Here is a 22,654-nt window from a genome sequence, read left to right as displayed (position 1 = left end):
CACTGATCACTCCATAGCCCGCTGTGCTCAGTAACATTACCTGAGTTGATGTACTCTGTAAAGTCTGTTGTTGTATCATGTGCTGAGTTGTGCCAATGTGTCCAGTATTCATTCCACTTTGAATCTGGTTAGTAGGAACAACTTGGCCTTGCATATTTATAGGTGCAAGTTGCTGGATGTTAGATGAATTTCCAGAAGAAAGTTGAACGGAACCAAAATTCAACCCAGGATTTGATTGTTGCAAAAACATCTTTAAAAATAAAGATTATGTTAAAATGAGCTTTGTAGATTGAAAAGAAGAATGAGCATTAAAAAGAAGGCAAAATCAAGCCACAAAGTATGTTTAAAAAGCAAGTAACAAGGCTAAGTCACTTTGAAGAATTAGCAATAAATAAGTAGTGAATAAAATATGAAACTTTATATTCAATCTTTCAGTTATCTTAATTTTATCATGTTTCCAATTGTTAGAAAAAGTGTAACTAGTGTTAGTCTGTGGATTGACAGCTCTGTATCACTTATCATTTGTAATTTATAACATCAGACAGAAGTAGTTTTCACTCCAAGTTTCCCTTTACCAAAGTCATAGTCTCCTAGAGTGGTCCTGCTGGTTGGTCATATAAGACTAATTTGAATCATACATACTGGTATCTTAATAAAAATATTACTGATGATTGATTTATAAATTCTGTACCCAAGATGTACCTAAAACTTTATGTAAAATACAATTTTTATATTATGGATTCAAACTTACTAAAATTTGGACTGGTAAAAAAAGATGACTGGAGAAACAAGGATGTTGACAGAAATACCCTCAGAAATGAATTATCTTTAGAGACTGTAAGTATAATCATACTGAGTAGGTAACCAGTGAATATTTATTGAACTGAATTGATAAAACGTATCTCTTGCATCTCACTTTTAATTAAGAAAAGTTAATTTTCCTAGAAATCCAAAATGTGAATGGGATGCTTTGTTTGTATTCAAATATAACAATTACCTGCAGCCCCTGACCATGGACCATCTGAAGTTGTTCTTGAATTTTTCTTAGTTCTTCTTGTTGCCGATGAATATTTGCTTCTATCATGCGTGTCCGTTGTTCCAATTGGTCTTTCAGATGTTGCATGGCTCCTAATTGAGCTGAAAACTGAAACTGAAGTACCATGTACGGAAAAAGTGTAATATATTTTAGAATTACTTACTCCTTATAATTGCACAACATGAAAAGTAAGCAGTATAACATGAGTGAAGGATGATAACATCCTTCACTACTTATGTCCCTTAGTTTCTAATCCACCCATCTTTGCTCTGCTTTGTAATATTGGACCTGGACCTTCAAAATATTTCTCCTTTGCCAGCAGGCACAAAGTTATCCACATCAGTAGGTGGTGCTGGAGGGACACTGCCAAGAAAGTGCTCAACTCCTGGTTCTGGTGCTTTTCCTTCTTGCTCTTATGTCAGGGTGCCAACGGGAAGCTTCCCAGTTAGCCTTGTCAGCTCCCCGGCAGGTGGCTTTCCAGCAAGTCTCAATGACATCCTAGTGGGCAGCTTCCCTGCAAGCTTTACCAGTACCCCAGCTGATGGCTTCCAGCTCTCTACCTCTAATCTGTGGCATGTCAGTGAACTTCTCTATTATCCAGTTGCTATAGCCACATTTGCCCCAAGAAGATCTGCATCTTAGCCTGGCATGGGGGAAGAGGAGGTTAGGAGCTTGTGGGGAGTCTTCTAAGTATGTTCCTTCCTTGGGTACTCTCCATCTACCTTACAGCTAGTGGTTGCTCTCTGCATCTGCTATTTCTATATTTTTTTTTTTTTTTTTTTTTTTTTTTTTTTTTTTTTTTTTTTGAGACAGGATCTCACTCTGTCACCCAGGCTGGAAAGCAGTGGTGCGATCATGGCTCTCTACAGCCTTAACTTTCTGGGTTCAAGAGCTCCTCCCATCTCAGCCTCCCCAGTGGCTGGGACTACAGGCATGCACCACCACACCTGGCTAACATAAAAATGTATTTTCTTGTAGAAATAGGGTCTTGCTATGTTGCCCATGCTGGTCTTGAACTCATTGGCTCAAGAAGTCCTCCTACTTCGGCCTTCCAAAGTGCTAAGAATACAGGCATGAGCCACCACACCCAGCTTTATTCCTATATTCTTTAGGTTCTCTTTACTTCTTTTAGGAGTTAATCCGTGTTACCAGTTAATAATTTTTTATATTATTCCTGTTCAAATTTCTGGTATGCTTCTGGCTTCTGACTGGATACTTGACTGATTACACATACACCCTGGATTTACAAGACCTGAGCTCATATTGTGGCTACCACTTACTGGAAAAAAATTTAACTTTTTTTTTTTTTTTTTTTTTTTTTTGAGACAGAGTCACCCAAGCTGGAATGCGGTGGTGTGATCACAGCTTATTGCAGCCTCAACCACCCAGGCTCAAGCAATCCTCCCACTTCAGCCTCCCAAGTGGCTGGGACTACAGGCATATGCCACCATGCCCGGCTAATGTTTTTTTTAAGAGATGGGGTCTCACTATGTTGCCTAGTCTGTTGTAGAACTCCTGAGCTCAGGCAATCCTCCCACAAGCCACCGTGCCCAGCCTTATTTAACTTCTTAGCTTCATTTTTACCCCTTAACAAAGGAAAAAGTAGTCTGCACCTGGAGTTAATTTGTATCAATTTCTGTCATCCCTAGAATGCCCTCTATGTGTACATGAGTAGAATTACCCAAAGTTGCAAAAATCTGACAGATAACCAATAATATTTTCACTTCTATCTTCAATGGAAACTATCCTCAGATAAGTATAGAACATGGGCTTTTAAAGACTAGGCAAGTATGAATGAATAAACGCATACATGAATGAAAATAAAATTATATTTTCAATCTTATTTCTCTGTTTTACTTGAGTCATGAGCAGCTCCTATTTTCTTCTGCTTATAATTTACCCACATTTGGTGATTCATCTCTTAAGTCTATACAGGCTCTTTAATTATTCCCATGAATTTTCAGTATATGATACAGTATAAGAGCAGAAAGAGTTTCACTTTATTGGAAGGAAATCTGTCTTAAAGTAGCCTCTTACAGTGAACTGTATGTAAAAGTGAGAAATGTCCTTCCCATCCAAAGCTTTTTAACTCTATCTTCAATAGTTTGTATTTGGGATACTAAATTACATTTCAGGGCACACAACTTTGATTTCGGAAATTAACAATAACCAGACCATATCATATATTAAGTGGTTGAGAAAATATTAAAAATTTAGTACCTCAACTCCCTCAAGCTTTTTTTTTTGTTTTTTTTTTAAATATTAGTCAAAATGTTATAATTATGGCCGGGCATGGTGGCTCACAGCTGTAATCCCAGGACTTTGGGAGGCCGAGGTGGGCAGAATGCTTGAGTCCAGGAGTTTGAGACCAGCCTGGGCAACATGGCAAAACCCTGTCTCTACTAAAAATATAAAAACTAGCCAGGTGTGGTGGCATGTGCCTGTAGTCCCAGCTACTCGGGAGACTGAGGCGGGATCGCCTGAGCTCAGGAAGCAGAGGTTGCAGTAAGCCGAGATTGCGCCACTGCACTCCAGCCTGGGTGACAGGGTGAGGCGTCGTCTCAAAAAAAAATTTAAAAGTTACATTTATGTCATACAAATGTTATTTTATTATAACTAAAGTTATTTGTACCTTTGGACAAGCATTATATTGATAGCAATATAGCACTTAAAGGATTTCTATCAAGTACAAAAGAAAATAGTAACAAACACAGAAGGTAGGATAACAGGAAGTAAAACCACAGACCTAAGAGGCAAAGCATTTGGCTTTATTGGTGAACAAAATGTGAGACATGAATGCTTACTAACATTTTTGACATAGTACATATCCTTTATTTCATGAAAATATCCCCATAACATGTTAAGAAATGCTTTAGAATCCTGAGATTAAAAAACTAATAATATAGAAAGTATGTATCTCCTATCATATATGTATGACTTAAATTAAATAACCATATAAGATGGAGCTATTTTTAAAAAATATTGTTTTCACCTATTATTAATGATCATTCCTTGAAATCAAGACCTGCTAAGTTAAGGTATATTTAATGCCAAACAAAACAGAAAAGTTGAAGAAAAATACTACTTCTCCATAGTATTTTTCATGTGTTTGAGGCACTGAATGAGTACAGAGTCATAAATTACAAGTTGGGAAGTTAGGCTCTAAAGTAACAGCATCACTCTTGGAATTACTCCCCCTTTTTTTTTGGCTACTTTCCACATTCAGGCCTCCTTCTGGACTTAGGCCAAGAAACAATTCTCCTAGAAAGTTTTCCTTCACTTCCTCAGGTTGCATTAAGGATTCACACAATCTGCTTACATATCAACTTACATACTTTCAGCACAGGCAAGATAGCATGGTATTGTAGGCATCTGTCATTCCCTCTAGATGTAATGGTTTTTTAGTTCATATATTTGTACTGTCGGCATCTGCAATGCCTGTTACACACAAAGAACTCAATAAATATCAAAAGAATGAGTATACAAATAAAGTTACTCAATTCTTCCAATATTCATAGGAGGAACAAAATGAACAGCTACATTTCATCCTTAATATCTTTACGTCTACAGTGTTCCTCAATGAGGGAGTGTTATGGCATATTAGGCAGGACAATTCTTTGTTGTGCAAGACTCTTATGCATCCTGAAAGATATTTAGTATTCCTGGACCATGCTCACTAAGGGCCAGTGATACCCCACAATCATTACAACAATCAAAAATGTCCCCAGATATCCTAAATGACCCCAGTTAAGATTCACTGCATCTGTAACTATAATTATATATGTGCGTGTGTGTGTGCGTGTGTCTGTGTGTGTGTGTGTGCTCCTACCTCAGCCTCCCAAGTAGCTGTGGCTACAGGTGCTTGCCAGCAAGCCTGGATTTTTAAAAAAATTACATTAGCTTAAAAGCAATTTATCATATTCAAATACGCAACTGAAACAAAAACCAAAAAATACCTGGGACATGCCTTGTGGAATTGGTAAATTTGTAGCTTGAGACATCACTGGCTGTGTTAATGATGAACCAACAGACTGGGAATTTATGGACTAGAGCAAAATAAAAAATAACACTGAAGTGATTCTCATTCCCATACATGAGTACTTCCAGCAGAAATATCAATATGATATTCGTATTAATAAACTTACCATTTGCCTCACACTTTTGTTAGCTGAATACAGCTATGTCTTCCCATCTATATTGGAAAGGCCTGTTCCCTATTTATCTTTTATTTTCCAAGGAACTTCCTACAGTACCTTGAACAAGCTCTCAATAAAAGTTGGCCAGACTTAAGACAATTGGTATTTGAACTTAGACATAAAACAGCTATCAATTTTGAGCTTTCCACAATTAAAAAAAAAAAACTAACATTTTACTTGAAAAATAATTAGAAGGACCAATACATATGACAACCACTTCATACAAGAAAAGGAAGTCTTAAGTAAGTGTCACATATCAGTAACTATTTTGATCTTTACAAAGAGGGGTAACAAATAGATGAATTTCTGAAGATTTAGATCATTTTTCCCCTCTTAATAAATCTTTATTCAGAAGAATATACACTAAAGAGCTTACCTGACTACTAAATGATGACCTTCTTTGCACCATCTTCTCATGAGCTGGTAAATGCTGCCTGGGCGGAGTGCTCGTATCCGTCGGGATCTTGGTTGGTGTTGCTGAAGTCAACAAAATCAGAAGAGCATTAGTATTTTATAAAATATAGTTTTTAAAGATTAATCTCAAAATGTATTTCAGTTAATAAAAATGGCTTTTGAATTATTTTTCCAAACCATTCAATGAAAGTGAAGTCCATGACAGATGATTCAATGTAGTTACTTCTATCTTTTTATAAGCACAAAGAAAATAGTTGAAATAGGAAAATTTTAAATACAAAAAGTCACTAATTTAATGACAATTATACAAGTCTTCAAAAAGAGAAGACAATAAAAAACTTTCAAAAAGCAAACCTAAGAACACTTACTGGCCCTACAGTAAAAAACACAATAAATAGTTGCCTATCTTTTTGAGGGATGATTAAAATTTTAATAGGCTACTTGAAGAACTTAATTCTTTGCTAAAAGTGGGCAATGTCCCTTTAACTCACTGGAAAGGTTACTACATTTCAGAAATGTAAAAACTTATAATTTTAAAGAAGCGTTTGATGAGAAATGCTGATATAAGTAACTAAAAGTTTAGTTAGTTACTTTAAAGGAAGTCTGCTTTGAAGCAAGGGTACTCACAGGAAGGGTCTGAGACGGCCGTGTGAGATGATTTTCTTGAACTCCGAGAAGAGGCAGAAGGGGTTGGGCTGTGATCAAACCTTTCCAATGCTTCCTTGAGACTGACTGTGTTTATACGATTATCTGACCCAGAATCTTGGCTCTATGGAGACAGAGTAAAATAAATGTTTTCTTGTGGTTCAGTTCAGAGATCTCAAATTCACAATACTGTTAACAACAACAAAAAAATCAGTTTTTGTCTATAACAAGGCAAAAGTACCTGTATGTACATACACATGTAAAGAAATGAAAATTTATGTGTTATAGCCAGAAAGTTTTGGCTTCATTTTCTATTTAAAGAAACAGAAGAAGAATGAAGTTGGAATATCTTACACCATATACAAAAATTAACTCAAGACCAGGTGTGGTGGCTTACACCTGTAATCCCAGCACTTTGGGAAGCTGAAGCAGGCAGATCACCTGAGGTCAGGAGTTTGAGACCAGCCTGGCCAACGGGTGAAACCCCGTCTCTACCAAAAATACAAAAATTAGCCAGGCATGATGGCAGATGCCTTGTGATCCCAGCTACTCGGGCGGCTGAGGCAGGAGAATTCCCTGAACTGAGGAGGCGGAGGATGTAGTGAGCCGAGATCCTGCCACTGCATTCCAGCCTGGGCAAAAGAGCGAGACTCCATCTCAAAAAAAAAAAACATTAACTCAAAATGAATCACAGACCTAAACGTTAACAGCTAAAACTACATAACTCTTACAAGAAAACATAGGGGAGAAAGCCAGGTGAATGCCTGTGGTGCCAACTACCCAGGAAGCTGAGAAGATAATTGCTTAAGCCCAGGAGCTAGAGTTTCATAGTTTCATACAGCGACACTAATCTTTCCCGTCACCAGTGTTTCTTTCTCCATCAGCTCATTCTCATCAGTGTACAAACATGCTGTTATTTCTCTCAACTTAAAAAAAAAAAAAAGGCAAAAAATTCCTTTAAGCCCACTTTCCCCTCCTACCACTGCCCCATTTCTCTTCTCTTTGTAGCAAAACCCCTCCCTATTCACTGTCCCTAATTCCCCCATCCTGGAAAACTGTCTTTTAAACCAACTCTAATCATGCTTTCACCCACACTGCTACTCCACAAAATCTGTTCTTATTGATCACCAATGAATTAAATGTTAAAGTTAATGCTCAGTTCTCAACACTCATCTAAAATTTAACTTATTTCAGCTGAATCTGATACAGCTGATCATTCACTCCTCACTGATACTCTTGTCTTCTAAGTAACTTCCTGGTTTTATTCCTAACTTACTAGCTATTACCCCCCTGTTGTTGATTCTTCCTTGTCTCCATCACCTCTTAATATTGGAGTGCTCCAAGACACACCCATCCCTTTGGTGATCCCATCAAAATTCACGATTTTGAAACCATCCACACATTGAAGTTTCTCAAAAATATCTCAGAAGGACCTCGTCCCTAAACCCCAGGGGGATCATGATGCTGGCAGTAAATATGGTGGGAAAGTAGACATAGCTGGCGTGTATTTTGGAAACAGGGCTAATTTAGGATTTACTAGGATTGAATCTTTGCATAAGGGAAAAAGAAAGATAATTAATCTCTGTATTACTTCAGTTTTCATAATGGTCCCCTAATCAAGGAACCCTAGATTTTAAGAACTTTTCTCAGAAAATAATGTCTTCTACCAAAACAAACTATGTCCTCTTCTTCTAAACATACAAAACCTCTTTGGAAAAGTTCTTTCACGTGGGATCCATGAAAGCAGGGAAGTTGTTTGCATTATTCAGTGCTGTATTCTTAGCATCTAGATCCATGCCGGGTAGAAGGTACTTTATAACATTTGTTGAATGACTGAATGACATCTACCATATTGTCCCCTGGAATGCTGCCTATTTAACTCAAGTTTTATATAGATTTTTGACTCTTTTCATTCTACTTATTTTCTGCAGGTCCAAAAATACTGTGGTAGGCAATTTCTGACATGGCTCACAATTCCTGCCTCCTGATATTCATGCCCTTGCATAATCCTCCCATCTTGAGTGTGGGCTGGATCTACTGATTTCCTTATATAATGCATAGAATAGACAAAAGTGGTGAGGTATCAATCCTGTGATTAGGTTACAAAAGACTGTGACTTCCATCTTGCAGGTAGTTTCTCTCCCTGGCTCATCTTGCATGCTTGCTCTGATGGAAAAGGTCACCTGGAAAGGAACTGAGGATAGCCTTCAGCCAGCAAGAAACCAAGGCCCTCAGTCCAACTGCCCATGAGGAACTGAAGTGTGCCAGCAACCACTAAGTGAGGTGGAAACAGATGCCACCTCAGTTGAACTTTGAGATGACTGTGGCTCCCACCAACACCTTGATTACAGCCTCATGAAAGAATCTGAAGTAGAGGGTCCAGCTAAACTGTGCCTGGACTCTTGACTCACCAAACTAGGAGATAATAAGTGTGTTGTTTTATATCACTAAATTTTGGAGTAAGTTGTTACACAGCTATAGATAACTAATATACTACACTTCTGATCTGATATAACAAAAAAGAAACCAGAGTTCCAATTCTGACTATAATTTCCCAGCCAGTGTCTTTAGGGAAGATTTTTTTTTCCCCTCTTGAAACCCCAATTTCAGTATTTTCAAAGTGGGGATATTACCTACCCGATAAAAATATCTGATGTGTAAATTATATTTCATAATTCATATAAATAACCTAGCCAGAGACTAGTACATCACTGGGAATAAATGGTAGTTTTAATCTGAGATCAGACACGTCTCTCATCCAATTTTCTTTTTTAGAGGCAGGTGAGACTCTAAAATATTAAATTAAAAATAAGTAGTAAAGTATAATCACATCCCTGTTATAAGTGAGGAAATAAAGTATTTTTGAAAAATAGTTTTCCTATTAATTATTGAGTTTCATCTTTTATTGGGGAGAAATTAAAAATAATTTTTTTTAATTATAAGAAACATACTTTGTCAGCAGCTGTCTCAGGAAGAGACTCTTCAATGCCAAGTTCTCGTCGTCTTTCAGCCCTAACTTCTGCATAACTACAAACGGAAAAAATAATCAAATTTTAGTGTTTGGTCATTCGTTTAAAATACTGCACAGCTGTAACTATTCAGTGTTGTTACGTGTCTCATCTGTTCATCTAGACTATTTGCTATGTGCTACACAAACCTAAAATATACCTATAATGTCTTAATTTAACTTGCATTTTTCTAGGTATCTTAAAGTTTCATACACTGCTGTAAACGATCCATAACCACACAATACTTAAATTAAGAAAAATAAATAAAGGAAGTGTATGCTTATCTACCTACAGTTTTCCTTTTACATGACTGACACTACTACATAAATGACAGTAACAACTTCTGCTGTAAAGCACAAAATTTATATCAAGACTTATATATCTATATCATTCCTATATTATATTTATATATAATGCCTATAAGTAAATTTAATAATATATTGAAAGGATCTATCAGCAATTGAGAAAAGAGCACTTTGTAGTTCTTTAACAACTTACGCATAAAAGTTACATTGCCAAAATCATCATAGGATGTTATAATAATTCAGAAATTCTCTAAAAGAATTATTACCTTACTACAGTGTGAGTACAAACAATAAACTCTGGCCTTGAATTCCACTGATGGTAAGTGATATAATAATGAGTCTGAAGCCAAATCCACTGTTGCCCCTTAGTCAGGAACCTATAATAACATGATTTGCCTTTCCCATATTGCATTACTAAAAGGAAAATAGAGAAATATTTTTTCTTTAATTCATATTATATAAAGATTGTTTTTTAACCAAAAGCTATCATTTACATTTAAGTTTACACATACTATTATTTTTCTGGCCTTTTGATAACATATATGTCAATATGAAAATGTTATTCTTTAGAGCTAGTTTAAGGTCCCAAGCAATTATCAGATCTACAGTGCCCAATTCACAGCTAGTCACTGCTGATCTTACAATCTTTCCATACACAATTAATACTTAAGAATTCACACTGCTGACTTCCTCCTGCCTAGATATACAGAGGGTAATAACAATAAATAATCACCCCTGAGTTTTTTCTCCTAACTACTCTGGCAGGCACAGAATCTTTGAAGCATTTAATTTTAAACCTTAACTAACCAAAATCAAAGTAACTGAGTCTGAAGTAACTGAGTGCAGTAACTGCCAAAACATGTGCTGTGGATTTTAAGTTCTGAAGCGTTTTAACAGATATTAAACAAAAAAATGGGTTTTGGGCCAGGTGTGGTGGCTCACGCCTGTAATCTCAGTACTTTGGGAAGCAGAGGTGGGAGGATCACTTGAGGTCAGGAGTTTGAGACCACCCTGGCTGACATAGTGAAACCCCATCTCTACTGAAAATACAAAAATTAGCCAGGCATGGTGGTACGTGCCTGTAATCCCAGCTACTCACGAGGCTGAGGCAAGAGAATCACTTGAACCCGGGAGGTGGAGGCTGCAGTGAGCTGAGACACGCCACTGCACTCCAGCCTGGGTGACAAAGCAGGACTCCATCCCCACCCCCCCCCCAAAAAAAAGGGTTTGTAGTTAAATTAATTTGGGAAACTTTTTGTTAAATAGGTGTCTTCAGTTTTCTCAAAACCTAGAGTATGCTAATGCATGTGCAGATTCTCTGAGGGATTATGAAGTGTTTCCCCATCTTCCTTGACTATAAAGTCTTTTTTTATGGACCAACATTCGGTGGAACAAACCTTAGGAAATGCTAGTCAAGAATCTCTCAATCTGTCCCCCAACCCCCCAACCCCGCCACCACCGCCTCTCACTCTCTAAGGAGGAAATCAAGGTCTACAAACAAACTTGCTGTCCAAAGTTACCCAGCTAGTTAATAGAGGTATCAGCTCTTTAGACAACATCATGGTGCTTAATGCCCACATCTTTTGTGCTGAAATGACTTTACTCTGAAAATTTTCCATAGAGTTAATGCTATTATACAACCTGCTTCATTTTCATACAGTGAGGTTTATAACAGCAGCATAAAACGTCATGAAAAGGTCTAAAATATCTAGTTAAGCTTTAGTGAACACTCAAGATGGTAAGCATCTGGGAGGAGGATCAGAGAAGCAAATAAAACATATCATTAAGGCAAACCTCATCATTAAAACAAACTTCTAAAATAAATACATGTGATAAAAAGAGTAGGCCTAGGCTCCAATCCTGTCTCTGCCACCAATGAGCTATGAAATTATGGGTGAATTACTTAGCCTTACTGTGTTCTCAGCTTACTCATGAAGATAATAATAGTATCTACCTTTTAGAACTGTGATGGAGAATAATGAAGATAATAGATGTAAAGTGTTTAGAACAGTGCCTGGCACAAAGGATGATAATGCTCCTGCTCTAACAACAATAATAAGCAGATAACACCAAGCACTTACTATGAGCTTTCTAAGACAGATTTTCCAGACATGTACCTAGCTCCTGAAGATTCACATGCCTCAAAATCAAAATTTAGGAAACAATACTCCAAAAGTTTGAAGTATTACAATTTTCAAAGGAATCTACTTCTCTTACTCCAGATATAGAGCTCACGTGCTTCAGAACAAGGTGTATTAGATGCAATATTATAAAATTCTACTTATTATAAAAATAGGAACAAGTTTAATTTAAACTTGATCTATGATTCCTACTACACTGGTTATATACATAAAGCAAAATCTTTTAGCATATTTCAAAAATATGAAAATGATTATAAATCTGTGTCTTACTAACTATCATTTCAGGACAGGACTTCTGCTTATAAAAACAGTTATTATCACCAGAAATGTTAAAATCTACTTACAGTGCTCATGACATTTTGCCAAATTTTCTAGGTCATCCACATGATAGTAATCATAGCCTGATGTTCCCAGAACTTCAAATGGCAAATACCCTATTATGGGTGGTGCCCTAAATTACACAGAAAACAATCATTATTATAAGTTTTTCCATAATAAGAAATATTTCAACTAGAAATAAACTTTGGGGGGGGCTTTATTTTTCAAAAAATGGGAACAGGTTTCAAAGTCCTAATTCAAAAAAAAGTTTGCCCTTGATCCATTAATTTCAAGAATTATATAACATGACTATTACCTTTTCATGGAATTTAAAAATGGAATTACCTGTGATCTAGAAACAGAAACTTCCATTCTAAACTATGTCTAGATGTAAACTCTTCATTGGGTTCTTCAACAGTGCACATTTCCTACAAATAAATAATTAAAATTTATAAATACTTTGTGTCCTTAAGAATATTAAATATTGCTACATATAAAAATAAGTCATGGCCAGGTGCAGTGGCTCACACCTGTAATCCCAGCACTTTGGGAGGCTGAGGTGGGCAAATCACTTAGGTCAGGAGTTTGAGACCAGCCTGGCCAACATGGTGAAACCCGATTTCTACTAAAAATACAAAAAATAGCAGGGCACGGTGGCGGGCACCTGTAATCCCAGCTATTCGGCAGGCTGAGGCAGGAGAATCACTTGAACCCAGGAGGTGGAGGTTAAATAAATACATAAATAAATAGTCATTACTAGATAACTTTTCCTAAACAAGTTAGTTGTTTCTATGTATGTATATATTTACCTATTTCTTTGTTTGACACAGGGTCTCACTCTGTCACTCAGCCTGAAGTACAGTGGTGTGATCTCAGTTCACTGCAGCCTCAACATCCTAGGCTCAAGCGATCCTCCTGCCTCAGCTTCCCAAGTAGCTGGGACTATAGGGATGCACCACCACGCTCGGCTAATTTTTGTATTTTTATTTGTAGAGGTGGGGTTCTATGTTGTCTAGGCTGGTCTTCAACTCCTGGGCTCAAGCAACCTGCCCACCACAGCCTCCCAAAGTGCTGGGATTCTAGGCATAAGCCAAAATGCAGGCCCTTCTAAACAAGTTAATATATTTTAATTTTCCAGTACTAAAGAATGTGGTAATAAATAACCTTTAGATGCAAGCTTTTGGGTGGGTACTTCTCACTCTACACATTTTCCATTCACACATGCCTATAAACGCTTATTCAAAATTCAGACCTCTCTCCTGAATTACAGTTCCATATTTCCAAATATCTGAATGTCCTCATACATCTCAAATTCAATATGTCCTAAAATAAACTAATTGCTTTACTCCTCACACCCAATCACACAATTTTCCGTATTATTCTATACATGTGTAGTGGCCAGTGTCTAGAAATCTGATAGTTAAAAAACCATACTCTTTCATTTTTACCTTTCATCATCTAAGTGGCCATTACTAAATCTTTTCCATTTCATCTAAGTATTTTAAAAATCAATTCTATCTCATCCATCTTGAGTGCATTGGTTTAGACCCCTGCCATCACTGATTTGCTACAGTGTTCACCAGTCTCCCTGTCCTTCAACTCATCTTCTCTTCTAGGGCCACAATTACCTTACCAATACTCAAATATTATACGACTTCCCTGCTAAAAAACCTTCAGTGGTTCCTTGTGCTAAACTCTCTTCAGCATGGAGAAATAAACAAGAAAGAAACAAATTTTATTTCTGGTTTCTGATTACTTTTCTAGCCTTACCTCCCACTCTCTCTTCCCCCTCCACACACTAACCCTAGACTCTAGTCATACTAAACAATGTATTCCATCCTGCCTCTGTGTCCCTGAATGACCTGCAGCACTCTGTAATAGTTGAGAGCTTGGGCTTTGAGAAAAAAACAATTATTAATTAACAGAATCAAGTCCCAGTTTCATCACTAATAGCTGAGACTTTGGGCAAGTAACTTAACTTCCCTAAGCCTCTGTTTCCTTATAATGTAAAATGAGGGATCGTAATGGCATCTAACTTATAGGGTTGTCATAAGAATTAATGAGATAACGCATATAAAATACACAGCATGTAGTAAGCACTCAAATGTTAACAACTATTATTTCATAAGATCAAAACAAACCAAGCAAGACTGGCTTAAGATCTTCTATTAATTCAGTACTTTGTCCTATACTATGATGTCCCCCCAAATTTATTTGAGACAGAGTCAGACTCTGTCTCAAAATAAAATGCAAACACAGTTCACTGCAGCCTCGACCTCCTGGGCTCAAATGATCCTCCCACCTCAGCCTCCTGAGTAACTGAGACCACAGGTGTGTAACACCATGCCTGGCTAATTTTTTGTATTTTTTGTAGAGATGGGGTCTTGTCACGTTGCCCAGGCTGGTCTCAAACTACTGGGCTCAGGCAATCCTCTCGCCTTGCTCTCCCAAAGTGCTGGGATTACAGGCATGAGTCACCTCGCCTGGCCCCGCCGACATTTTAAATCTTAGCCTGGCTGCCTCTTTCCAGTCAGTTTCTAGTGGTTGAACTCTTTCACTTTCCCACTTCCCTACTTGTCATCTGTTTGTTGGGTCCAGGAAATAAAAATAAAATACCTAATTTTACATTTGAAAAGGTAAGTTATATGTGGCAAAGAGCCACTTGTACATTTCAAATAAAAATTTAAAAGTGACCTTCTAAAAATAAAGATTCCAAAAACCTAGATTTTTGGACTTTCCCTTTTAATAGAGATAATGAACAACACACAAAAGGATCCTAAAATCTTCCACAAAAGTAGGGCAATATTGATATATAATAATCACTGGTTAACTGCAAAGGATATATACTAAAAAATTAGTTATACAATTTAATGAGTGTCTTGATAACTCGTCGTTTCAAAAATATTATCATGCATATTTAATGACTCATAGCCATTCCACCTCAATGTCTGCAGGAAGTTTCAGGCAGTTCTCAGCATATGAACTGAAATCCCCTTTGGGAAATAAAATTAAAAACATACCTTGATGAACTGAGGTGTAGCTAACCTGACAGTAGCTACAAAACAAACTCTATCTTCATAAGATGGCCTATGTGTGCGTTGTATAGTTCCTTCAAAACCATTGTGTGCTGAAGAGGATACTAAAACAATAGGGAAATATGTATCATCAGTTATGCCAGCAAAACCTAATTGTCACTGATATTCAAACATCTATGTCTTTAAGAGCATAGAAAAATAACAAGTTAAAACACATTGTGAGAGAAGCATTTTAACTCACCACTGTTTAAAGATTTGAAATTTCCTATAAATTTTACATATTCATAGGTAGATGGCTCCTTTGGGTCTATTGTTCCTCGCAGCATATGACAACAGAATTCTAACTGATTTTTTGCTGAAATAAAAGAGATTTTAAAAATCACATATTTGTGATATAAAACAATGATATACCACATAAAGTAAGATCATAAAAGTTGTGTAAGTTTACAACCATTATTTTCCCCAACAGAAGTCGTCAATGACATTTAGTTCATAAAAGTAGAGTACCTTCAGGAGAGGATCTCACTTTGTCTTTAATAGAAAAAATAGATTTTCTGGTGCAAACAACTTAATGTTTCCCTATTTTTATCTACTCATCCTTTTCATTCTTTACTCACTTTCAAAGGAAAGTTTTGCTTCACATTCTAAAGCTAATCCTTCCATCTCTACCATTTATAGTCTTTCCTATTTTCTCTAGGACCCGGGCCACATCACTGTTCCTTATTCCTTTAGCATCTACACCTTTGGGTCCTTACTTTCTTCTTTTTTTTGAGACAGGGTCTTGATTTGTCACCCAGGCTGGAGTGCAGTGGCATGATCACTGCTCACTGTGGCATTGAACTCCTGGGCTCAAGTGAGCCCCCTGCCTCAGCCTCCCAAGTACCCAAGACTACAGGTGTGAGCCACCATGCCTGGCTAATTTTTAATTTTTTGTAGAAATGGGGTCTCACTATGTTGCCCAGGCTGGTTGCAAGCTTCTAGGCTCAAGCGATCCTCCTGCCTCAACCTCCCAAAGTGGTGGGATTATAGGCGAGAGCCACTGCACCTGGCCAAGGGTCCTTACTATCTACTTTTAAATTTGCTCACGTCTTCCATCTGAAATAAAGGAGTTTCACTAATTATTTGGTATTATAGATCTCCTTCCTTTTCATTATGGGCTCCATCTTCCATATATTCATTTCCCTTAACTTCACACACTGTGACTTACACCTCTACAGCAATTATTCTTCTCAAGATTACTAACATTTGTATTGTTAACTTCAATGATTTTTCATTTCCACTTCTTAAAAGTCATCCTTTGTCATTCCCACAGCATAAACTTACCTTCCTACCTTACTGACTATTCCTATCTCTTCTGCTAATCCATTTTCATACTAGGGGTTTTCACAAAGGTTCTTCTGATCCTAAATCTCTCTCTCCAACTCTAGCATTTTACGTGAGACAAAGTTACCTATCATTTGCTTTCAGGACATTCGAACTTGATTGTCCCATCAAGTAACTTAAATTCAAAATACTTGAAAGTGAATTTATCTTTCTTTCAAGCTCCCTTCGTCTATGTATGCTTATTTCCCAAGTTAGAAACCGTATCAATTTGGTCTCTTCTCTTCCCATCACAAGTCCCAAACCTAATCTTGTCATCAAGACCTGCTACTTATTTCACCAAGGAAGCCTGCCAATTTAGTGCAGTTGCAAATTACCTTGCATCTAGGTAACCGAAATATGTATTCATTATGCCTCCACATTCTGCCACTCTGATTCAGTCTTGCCTATTACTCTTAGACTTGTAATTACTTTCATGGTATTATTTCCGCACTCAAGGACTAGTAACACCTTTCTTTGCTCACTACTTCAAGCTTATATTCTTCGGTTATTATCATCATAGATGGCTTTATCATCTAACCTAATCAGTTCAAAATCTATCTATCTTCAACCTTCCCCACTGATGATTCTTAGTCACTTGGTCACCTGAGCCTACCACATCAAGTCCTATTGAGTTTACACACTTAACAGTCATATACTTTCCTCTCCTTTTTTTTTGAAACAAAGTCTCACTCTGTCACCCAGCCTGGACTACAGTGACATGATCTCAGCTCACTGCAACCTCTGCCTCCTGGGCTCAAGTGATCCTCCAGCTCAGCCTCTTGAGTAGCAGGAACTACAGACATGTGCCACCACACCCCAGGCAATTTTTCTATGTCTCTTTATTGTATAGACGGTGTTTCACCATGTTGCCCATGCTGGTCTTGAACTCCTGGGCTCAAGCGATCTGCCTGCCTTGGCCTCCCAAAGTGCTGAGATTATAGGCGTGAACAACTGTGCTCAGCCCATCCTTACTTTTATTGCTAGGATTATATGGTTTTCCTTTTTGTCTCCCAGTCTGGTCCTTTTCAAAATTTTCTGAGTGATTTTTTTTATCTCCCAAACCAGATGACGAAAGTGGCAGCAACTTTTATAAGCAAGGTACTGCTGCTCTTTCTAGGCCAGAGATGCTGGTGAAAGATGCTTTCATTGCAATGAAGACCTGGACCTCCATGAGGCAAAACAGCTGTTACAGGAAAAGTAGTCATAGTTACTGTACCAGGCAGGATGGCCAGCTTGATCATCAGAATGGTCTGATCCATAAGATCTCTGGTTGTGTTTAACTGAACCCTAGGAATGAAACTGAGGAGTAACTCCATAAAGCTATCACTTGATTTGCATAGTAGGAAATCTGCAGGTCAGGTGAGCACAGCCTGAGTTGAGCCACTATGATGAGAAATCCAGGGCTCTTATTCAGCTCTCAGACTCAGGGTCTCTTTATGAAGCAGAAGCCAGGTAAGCCTGGGGTAGGCAACCCACCGCTGCAAGTCTTCTTCCTAGCCTTCTCCAAATGAACTTTCCACTATTTACCTGATTTTGTTTTTCCTTTTTTTGCAGATAACAAAACTACCCAAATCTCCTTCACTGGCTCTCTACTCTGTAAAAAATAAAACTCAAATTCCTTAGCCCCTTTATAATTCTGTCCTCATTCTTTCTCTAGACACAAATTTTACCACCTGTACAACCTCAACTTCATTATGGCCAAAATGACCTACCGAATTTTCTAAGCAATTTTCTCTGTGTTTTAACTTGTGTTTATTCTTTTGGCATGAAACTTTCTTTTTTCTGGGGCAAGAACTCTTTTGTATATCACTTGTTTAACTAGGAGATCAGCAAGCCATTTAATTAAGACTTTTCTTAAGTATTCTTGCCATTTTCATTTCTGTTCTTGGAAGCAGAAGCCTAAGCTCTTTCTGCCAAAGGCTTTTATTTAGTTCTCCAGCCGATTTTATTCTTAGTAGGGTCTTCAAAGCAAACGCCTTCTCCTTTGTCTTCCTATTGCTATCTCCAAAGGGTTCCACCTTTCTTTCTTTTTTTTGAGACAGAGTCTCGCTCTATCGCCCAGGCTGGAATGCAGTGGTGTGATCCTGACTCATTGCAAACTCAGCCTCCGGGGTTCAAGCAATTATCCTACCTTAGTCTCCCAAGTAGCTGGGACTACAGGCATGCACCACCATGCTCAGCTAATTTTTGGTAGAGATGGGGTTTCGCCATGTTGGCCAGGCTGGTCTCAAACTCGTAGCCTCAAGTGGTCTGCCCACCTCAGCCTCCCAAAGTGCTGGGATTACAGGCATGAGCTACCGGGCCTGGCTGGCTTCCACCTCTCTAATTTTTCTCTCCTTGTTCTATGTATTTACCTCAAGCAATCCATTCCATCCATGGCTTCAAATACTAATTGTAGGTATCTATTATATACAGCCTAAATCTTTCTAAGTACCAGACTAGAGTGGCCTAATGGTCAATGTCATATAAACTTGGTTTTAAAACAAGGCTTGAAATGAATTCTCCAAGTCTAATTTTTCTCAACTCTCGCTGAAAGGCCATCCACTCTTACCAAAGTTATAGATACACACAAATTTGTGTGTGTGTGTGTGTGTGTGTGTGTGTATCTCAATTTTTAGACAGTATGCTATAGAATTTGAGGATTCAAATACAAAGAATCTTTAAGATAATGTATTAGCATATGAGACACATTTAAAAATAATGAAAAAGGTGATTAAACAAGGTATCTAATAGCTAATGGCGAAATGTACTGCTGTAACAATTCTGGATTTTATACAGGGTAATATATGAAGAAAATGAGGTACGCCGGTCAAATAAATTTGTCAATGGACCTAGCAGAAATGTCTGATTTTACCATAATATGTTGTGTATCTTGATGGTGAGAACTATTTTCACTACTGTTCATATTTTTATGATACAGCACAAGTACCTAGCAAATTAGATACATCTAACAAATGACTGTTTAATTGTTTAATAAAGTAGATAATTTATCTTTATATTTAATAATTTTAAAAGAAACATAGAAATTTTTTCCAGTTTGAGTGTCCAATTGGGTAACAATGGTGAAAATTAGAATGTTTAATTTTCCCTTATTAAATACAGTAAAGTTTTATTTATAAATTAATAACAATATATTGCCAGGTCTCACTTTTGCATAAAATACAGCTTTATGGCATAATGGGAGTCCAGGATTTATTATAACAAATAAGATGGGATTTCAATATACACTGAAATAGATTACAGATTTTTAATATGGTCACAATTTCATTTTATATGTATTTTAATATTGAAAAAGGACCTAATAGGGCATATGGAGTAATGCTGTATTTAAAGAAGTCTGTATTTTTCATAAACTTGCAAAAGGATAGTGCTACTGAATATAACATTTGACTTTTTTGCTTAACAGCTACTACTTACATTTTAAATATTCTGGGGTTAATGAATCACTTTCCAGCAGATGAGTAGAGAGTATTTTATAAACCTCTGAATGTTCCCCTTCTGGGATAAAATTAAATATACTTTGATCCACAAGATCAGACTGAAAAGAAAATTGTTAAAAGTAAAATAACTTTAATGATTCAAGAGACAATTGCTTTAAAAGTACATAATCGCTATTAAACACAGCAGTTAACTTTCAATCATCTGTGAAAACCAACAAATGTCAAGTTATAGACCAAATCTCAAAAAATAAGATTGAGATGATACTAACGTCATCCAATCCATGACCAATATGACCTTGAAAGCCTGATAAATTATTTGCAAAGCTGTGTTTCACCAAAATGTTCTGAACATTTCAAAATACAACGGGACCAAGAGGGTTAATAAGGAAAAATCTCTGGCGACAAGTCATAGCCTTACCATATACTCAAACCTATGGTAAACAATGGTGGTATATCCTACTATAAAGGACTACGCACAAGCTAAATAAAGAGGAGATTTTGTTTTGGTGTGATTTCAATTGTCCAATGTGTCCTTTATTTCATCTTTTCCTGGCATTTATCCTGCATCCCATTGTACAAAAGCCTTGTGTTTAGTTATCCCCCCTCAAAAGGACAACTAATATGTTAAGCATTAGAATTCTTGTTAATACACAGCTTTAATCGTGATTAATCAATAGCAATTTGACAAACATCAGGTTGGCTACAATGTGCCACGGCTGTGGAATCAAAGATGAATAAGATAGTTCCTATACTTAAGTACCACTGATAACAAAACTTCCATGACTTTACATTTGCCACTACGCATTCTACCTGGTTTCCTGCGTTTCAAACTGCTCTGTGGAATCCTAGGGATGCTGAGACAGTATCTCAAGGCCTGTAAAGGTAGGACTAGAGGGTGGGGAAGTAAAAAGGAGCTGAGAAGCAGGGCCCAGGGTCCTGCCCCTGCATTAAACTAAAGCAGTTATACTTTTTGTTTTTATTTTATGCATCTGTGAAGATTTTGTTTGAAGAGCTCCACTGCTTAAAAACAAAAAATATACAACAACAAATAGAGGCAGTAAGAATGGCGAGAGGGGAGAAAGGGGTGTTGTATTAGGTTGGTGCCATACTTTTAATAACAAAAACCGCAATCACTTTTGCACCAACCTAATACTATTCTTCATATAGGCCACACATTCCCATCATTTCTTCTGTCTTTTCTCCAGCCCTCCAAGCCCACTCCATGAAGTGAGATGACCTTCCCCCCTCTCCACATATCTGTATCTTTCCCCTTTCAAAGACCAGTTCAAATTACTTCTTTCAAGAAAGCATTCCCTTAACACCATAATCCACATTAAAAATAAAATTCTTTTATTATTTATTACTTGTATTATTCATTTCCCATTTAGCAGAATTCAGCCAACCATGGATCAAAACTATTCAGGAAAAACAAACAAAAAACAGATGGTTGTGTCTGTACTGAATACGTGCATTTTTCTAATCGTTCCCTAAACACTATAGTATAACACATATTTACATTGTATTAGTTATTATAAATAATCTAGAAATGATTTAATGTATGTAAATGGGAAGATGTGTGTAAGCTACATGTAAATACAACACCATTTTATCTATGCGGCTTGATGATCCATGGATTTTGGTATCTGCAGCAGGTCCTGGAACCAACCAATTCCCCCATGGATACCAAAGGATGACTATATTTTAATGTCTATGTCCTGTTGCCCTATAGCTGAATAAAAGGGGCCTATCTCTTACACCTTTATCTTTCTCACTTCCAATCAGGGCACATTAACACCGTGCCTTGTGTTTAACAGTTATTAGTAAAATAAATGATTTTAGACTAAGGCGGTATTTGATAATGGCTTAAGGGATAACCACACCAAAAATATACCTGTATTTCAATAAAGGATTTTTCTGGAAGTCTGAAAAGCCTCTACAACTAAAGGAGTGAACTAAAAATTCAGGCATGGCTGGGTGCAGTGGTCATGCCTGTAATCCCAGCACTTTGGGAGGCTGAGGCAGGCGGACTGTCTGAGGTCATCAGTTCAAGACCAGCCTGGCTAACATGGAGAAACCTTGTCTCTACGAAAAACACAAAAATTAGCTGGGCATGGTGGTGTGCACCTATAATCACAGCTACTCAGGAGGCTGAGGCAGGAGAATCGCTTGAATCCAGGAGGCAGAGGCTGCAGTGAGCTGATATCCTACCACTACACTCAAGCCTGGGTGACAGAATAAGACTCTGTCTCAAAAAATAATAACAATAAATAAATAGTCAGGCCTGAATAACACAAATGCTAGAAAGTTGCCTTCTACTGACAAAATAAAGAATCAAAATAGAGTATATGATATTGATGCAAAAAATAATCTGATATGGTTTGGCTGTGTCCCCACCCAAATCTCATCTTGTTGTTCCCATAATCCCCATGTGTCATGGGAGGGGCTGAGTGGGAGGTGATTGAATCATGGGGGAAGTTACCTCCATGCTGATGTTCTCGTGATAGTGAGTGAGTTTTCCCAAGTTCTGATGGTTTTGTAAGGGGCTTTTCCCCTTTTGGCTCAGCACTTCTGCTTCCTGCCGCCATGTGAAGAGGGACGTGTTTGCTTCCCCTTCCGCCATGACTGTAAGTTTCCTGAGGCCTCCCCAGCCATGCCAAACTGTGAGTCAATTAAACCTCTTTCCTTTATAAACTACCCAGTCTTGGGGAGTCCTTTATAGCAGTGTGACAACAGACTAATACATCGTCTTAATAG

General features: G+C 37.4%; 2 protein-coding genes across 23 annotated transcripts in view; one reads left to right on the top strand and one right to left on the bottom strand.

The window, feature by feature from the left end:
• Positions 1–9,586, top strand: part of TMEM165 (transmembrane protein 165) — a 57,117-nt gene extending 47,531 nt beyond the window's left edge. Inside the window, exon 6 of the mRNA XM_016951719.4 lies at positions 8,422–9,586. Coding sequence (XP_016807208.1) covers positions 8,422–8,489 — 68 coding nt within the window. The 3' untranslated portion in view covers positions 8,490–9,586. The remainder of the gene's footprint in view (positions 1–8,421) is intronic.
• CLOCK (clock circadian regulator) overlaps positions 1–22,654 on the bottom strand; it is a 119,016-nt gene that overhangs the window by 15,714 nt on the left and 80,648 nt on the right. For 20 of the 22 annotated variants that reach the window (XM_054683124.2, XM_001144028.7, XM_054683125.2 and 17 more), the window contains 12 exons: positions 19,878–19,998; positions 15,340–15,453; positions 15,084–15,202; positions 12,409–12,491; positions 12,090–12,196; positions 9,871–10,018; positions 9,243–9,318; positions 6,274–6,415; positions 5,609–5,709; positions 4,993–5,082; positions 998–1,150; positions 41–250 (listed from right to left, as the gene is read on the bottom strand). In XM_054683124.2, the coding sequence (XP_054539099.1) occupies positions 41–250; positions 998–1,150; positions 4,993–5,082; positions 5,609–5,709; positions 6,274–6,415; positions 9,243–9,318; positions 9,871–10,018; positions 12,090–12,196; positions 12,409–12,491; positions 15,084–15,202; positions 15,340–15,453; positions 19,878–19,998 (1,464 nt within the window). The remainder of the gene's footprint in view (positions 1–40; positions 251–997; positions 1,151–4,992; positions 5,083–5,608; positions 5,710–6,273; positions 6,416–9,242; positions 9,319–9,870; positions 10,019–12,089; positions 12,197–12,408; positions 12,492–15,083; positions 15,203–15,339; positions 15,454–19,877; positions 19,999–22,654) is intronic. The other 2 variants (XM_054683128.2, XM_063809632.1) reach the window with 2 other exon arrangements.

Source organism: Pan troglodytes, chromosome 3, assembly GCF_028858775.2.
Source record: "Pan troglodytes isolate AG18354 chromosome 3, NHGRI_mPanTro3-v2.0_pri, whole genome shotgun sequence".
NCBI classification, from domain to species: Eukaryota; Metazoa; Chordata; class Mammalia; order Primates; family Hominidae; genus Pan; species Pan troglodytes.
This window is presented reverse-complemented; position numbering and strand designations above follow the sequence as displayed.